Source organism: Austrofundulus limnaeus, unplaced genomic scaffold (genome assembly GCF_001266775.1).
Source record: "Austrofundulus limnaeus strain Quisiro unplaced genomic scaffold, Austrofundulus_limnaeus-1.0 Scaffold10, whole genome shotgun sequence".
Taxonomy (NCBI): domain Eukaryota; kingdom Metazoa; phylum Chordata; class Actinopteri; order Cyprinodontiformes; family Rivulidae; genus Austrofundulus; species Austrofundulus limnaeus.
In genome coordinates, this window is record NW_013952412.1 from 54,968 (window position 1) to 59,503 (window position 4,536).

A 4,536-nucleotide genomic window follows, 5' to 3' on the forward strand; every position below is an offset into this window, starting at 1 on the left:
GTTTTGGACTGCTGGACCACCAATACACGGGGAGAACATGCAAACCCATGCAATATTTTCCTCTGGGGAAAAAAATGTTACTTCAGTTACAAAAGTATGATTTACAGAGAGAGAGAAGCACTACAGTAARTGAGCATTTCTATGTGTGTTTCTTCTATTATTTACTTTTTCAGATTTATTATTTGATTTTCAGACTTGACATCATGGATCAAATCTCAGGAGTATGGATTTACAATTGTAACAAACTTGGTGAAACATGTTTGTTGTCTAGGACATGGCRGCAGCAGATTAGATGATCTTTGCATACTGATTTGTGAATTCCCCTCTGGCCATTACCAATGCATTTATGACACTTCATCCATCTCCTGGTTTTGAAAAGGATCATTACTACTCAACCACCACCAGTGTTTCTTAGAAAACACAGAGTTCACTTCAATCTGAGTTCACGTAAAGACATACAGTAACTATGAAGGATAAACAATGTATGGCTTACCTGTATTTACTGGGATGTTTTCTGCATTTCCTGATGAGTGAAGCTGTCACGTCCTCGGAGTTTGAGGTGGATGGAGATTACCTGATTGGTGGACTTTTTGATATTCATCAAGTCAGTGGAACAGATTACCATCACAGACCAGAAACCATTACCTGCTCAAGGTGGGTTTTCTAATCTTGGATTATGTCTTTTCATAATAAAATGAACTAAACTAAAATGCACACGTAATGCATATGCTTGTTTTCTTAAATCATTGTAACAACAAAAATAATTCCCTTTAAATCAACCATATACGTTAGCCTATAACAAATCTGACAAGGGTCCCAAATGTGACTGTTTTTGCTGTTTGCAATCAAAATTAAAGCCTAAACTTTTTATGATCCTTCTGCTGTCCACAGTCAACCATTTATTCTGTCAAGCTATCGAAGATTCCAGATGATGAGATTCTCTGTAGAGGAAATCAATAACTCCACCAGCCTGCTGCCAAATGTAACACTTGGCTATAAACTCTTTGACCACTGTTCAGATACACAGAATTTTCCTGGTATTTTCAACCTCATCTCCGTCAATGACTTCATCCAACCTTGGAGCAAATCGGGCAACAACGTCTCGAACGTGATCGCAGTGGTCGGCGCCTACACGAGCACCGAGACGCTGACCGTAGCCCCGCTCTTCATGATGAATTTCCTTCCTATGGTAAAAACTGTATATATGCTGCTGTTTATAAACTGGTTAAAATAAGTCATAAAACACAGTAATAGGACAACCAAGTAYGTCTTCTCACTGTTTCTTTTGAATAGGTCAGTTACGGAGCTGCTAGTTCGGTCTTCTCAAAAAAACAGAATTTCCCAACCTTTTTACGAACAGTACACCCCAATAAAGATGTCATCGAGGTGGTTTATACCATTTTGACAAACTTTGGGTGGCGTTGGGTTTCTTTTTTATACAGCGACGATAATTATGGAAATGATGGCCTGGAATTGTTTGTGAACAAGATCAAATATACTAATATCTGCCTGGCTTACAGCAAAGGCCTGGATGAAAACACAAATTACCCTCAAACACTCCAACAGCTGGACGAGCAGAGGGTAAATGTCATCATTGTTTTTGCTCCTGAATGGACGGCTGAAGATCTCATTGAGGCAGCGATAACAGAAAATATCACCAACAAAGTGTGGATAGCCGGGGATGCATGGTCCTTAAACAAAGAGCTCCCCAAAGCAGAAGGAATCAGAAATATTGGAACGGTTCTYGGTGTTGCAGAGCCGGTTTTGGCGATACCAGGTTTTAGTGAGTTTGTCGATCATTCCAAAGCTAAATCTCAGCAGGAAAACGTGAATCAAGGRAAGTTTTGTGGTCAGAATTGCAACTGCAGCAGTGTGACTGCTGACGATATCAATAATGCAGATCCGTCTTTCAATTTTCCTGTTTACTCTGCTGTTTATGCCATTGCACATGCTTTGCACGTGGCCCTGCAGTGTAAAGACGGCAGGTGTGATAGAAATATCACAGTGGACAAATACACGGTAAGTCTATGGAATATTCCATAAATCATTACTTCTGACCAGATGATTTATTGTGGGTTATGTTTCTGAYAGGTATAGTTTTAAAGCTCTAAAAAAATCATCTTGCCCAAAAAGTGACAAATGACTGATTTATTTTTAGCTTTTTGTGTTACTAAGTCAGGTGAGGGGCAAGGATGTTTATTATAGCTGTAAGTCAGTCTGAGTTGTTTTGGCTGCCATATGTTTCATTTGTGTTTGGTAGATCATTTCTTTCTTGTAACAACGCTACTTACCTATCAATCTTATACAGGGCACCTGCAGCACTTGAGAGTACCAGAAGCTCAAAACAAGTGTCAATAACGGCAAAATAAGCTGTTTGGCAGAGAAGATTTAACAAAATTTTCATGTGCACAACCCACATACTCAGCTCTACTGCTCATCCCACAAATGCATGCTCCTTACAAATTTGGCACCATTTAAAATGGAAATTAACAAAATTTCCAATGGTATAAGATTTATTACCAAGAAGCATTGTTAGAACAAAGGAATAATCCACCAAACACAACTTGCCTTACTTTTTGTGCTAAACTTAGTTCTTTCCTTCTGGTTCAGCAAAAACAAAAGGATTTTAAATCAGATGAAACAGGTGTTTTTTTTAGTCCTGCTGCTCTGTTATCCATGAAGACATTATGTTCAATAAAGGCAAAGAAAAAAACTTTTTTAGCATTTTGAACTTGTCTACATTGATGTCTTAAACTATACACTTTAATAAACCTACAGCACTAAAGTTAATAGAAAGCATATATTGTAACTTAAAAGTATCTGTTCTTTGTTTGTCAACAACAGGTTCTAGCAGCACTGAAGAAGTCCAACTTCCCTCTTTTAAATCAAAATGTTCAGTTTGATAGTAACGGTGATCCCAACTTTGGATCATATTCTATAGTTTTTTGGAACCATAGCGGTGATGCAGAGGAGGTCGGCGTTTATAATTTTCACTCCTCGTTCCCGTTTTACATCAACAGCTCTAAAATCCAGTGGTACGCAAACGGAGAGGTAACTTTTTTTTTCTGACACAGAAACACACAACATTTTTTCTTGTTTTTGTATGAACACTAACTTAAAATATATATATTAAGGTATGAAACCTGTTGCTTTGGCAGATACCAAAGACAACATAGTTTCCACAGTTGTATTTACAGAATGCAAATGATCCCATCCCAAAATCAACCATTGCAGAGAATTAATGTTAGTTTTCTACATGACATTTTATTTGGATAGGTCCCTACATCTTTTTGTTCCCAAGAATGCTCCGCAGGATATGCCAAAAAACAAGAAGGAATCTATGAATGCTGCTTCAGTTGTACCATTTGTCCAATTGGAACTTATATCAACGTTACAGGTAAATGAGGACAAAAGATGTGAATAAAAGCAGTCACTGCTGATTAGGCACATCTGTATAACCTTTTATAACATCTGGATCAGCCACAAATTGTAAGTCTCACAAAATATGTGTGAGATCAAGGCAGACTGAACAAGTAGCACTACACTTTTATAAAAATGCTTTTTACTTGAACTTTACAGAAGACGCCTACGAGTGCATCAGCTGTAAGGACACAGAGTGGTCTGCAGAAGGAAGTACATCATGCAACCTGCGGCTGGTGGAGTTCATCCCGTTCACAGACAGTGGAGCTGTGGTGATCATGTTCGGGGCCTGGGTCTTTGTGGGTCAGACTCTGGCTGTGTCCATTCTCTTTGCCTTTAACTACAAAACCCCTGTAGTCAAATCTGCAGGAGGACCCATGTGCTTCCTGATCCTAGCCTGCCTCAGCCTGTCTGATATCAGTGTGTTCTTTTTCTTTGGTGAGCCCACAACTGCTTTCTGTATCTTAAGGTTTTTACCTTTTCTGTTGTTCTACACTGTTTGCCTGGCGTGTTTCGTCGTGCGCTCTTTCCAAATCGTTTGCATTTTCAAAATAGCTGCTAAGTTCCCCATTCTCCTCAGTTGGTGGACAAAATATAATGGCCAGTGGTTGATCATCACAGTAGCATTTATCACTCAAGCTATCACGCTTACAACTGGCTATGCTGTTTCCCCCTCAAGACCTTACAATGATACAGTTTCTTACTCGCAATCAATCATTCTTGGCTGTGAAATGAACTTTCAAGGTATCTCTGCCTCTTTGCTTCTGCTTGCATCATTGTGCTGTCTTTGTTTCATTTTTTCTTACATGGGAAAAGACCTGCCAAAAAATTACAATGAAGCCAAAGCGATCACTTTCTGTCTTCTCCTGCTGATCTTAACTTGGATCATTCTTGCCACTGCAAGTATACTCTACCATGGAAAGCACATCCACACATTCACTGCTTTGGCCGTACTCTCCAGTCTCTATTCTTTTCTGTTGTGGTATTTTCTCCCAAAATGTTACATCATTGTTTTTCAACCCCGCAAAAACACACAGGAGCACTTTCAAGGTCTGATTCAGAATTACACCAAAACAGTTAGCCAGTAAAAACCTTCTAAAGATAAAGGGGTAGAAT

The 4,536-nt window shown here is 39.0% G+C and overlaps 1 protein-coding gene across 1 annotated transcript; it reads left to right on the forward strand.

The window, feature by feature from the left end:
* The first annotated feature begins 484 nt into the window (after positions 1-484).
* Positions 485-4,508, forward strand: LOC106513020 (taste receptor type 1 member 1-like). The gene is made up of 6 exons (XM_014001638.1): positions 485-654; positions 892-1,189; positions 1,294-2,019; positions 2,845-3,051; positions 3,277-3,397; positions 3,580-4,508. The coding sequence occupies exons 1-6, from the start codon at positions 485-487 to the stop codon at positions 4,506-4,508; spliced, it is 2,451 nt and encodes an 816-aa protein (XP_013857092.1).
* Positions 4,509-4,536: the final 28 nt, after the last annotated feature.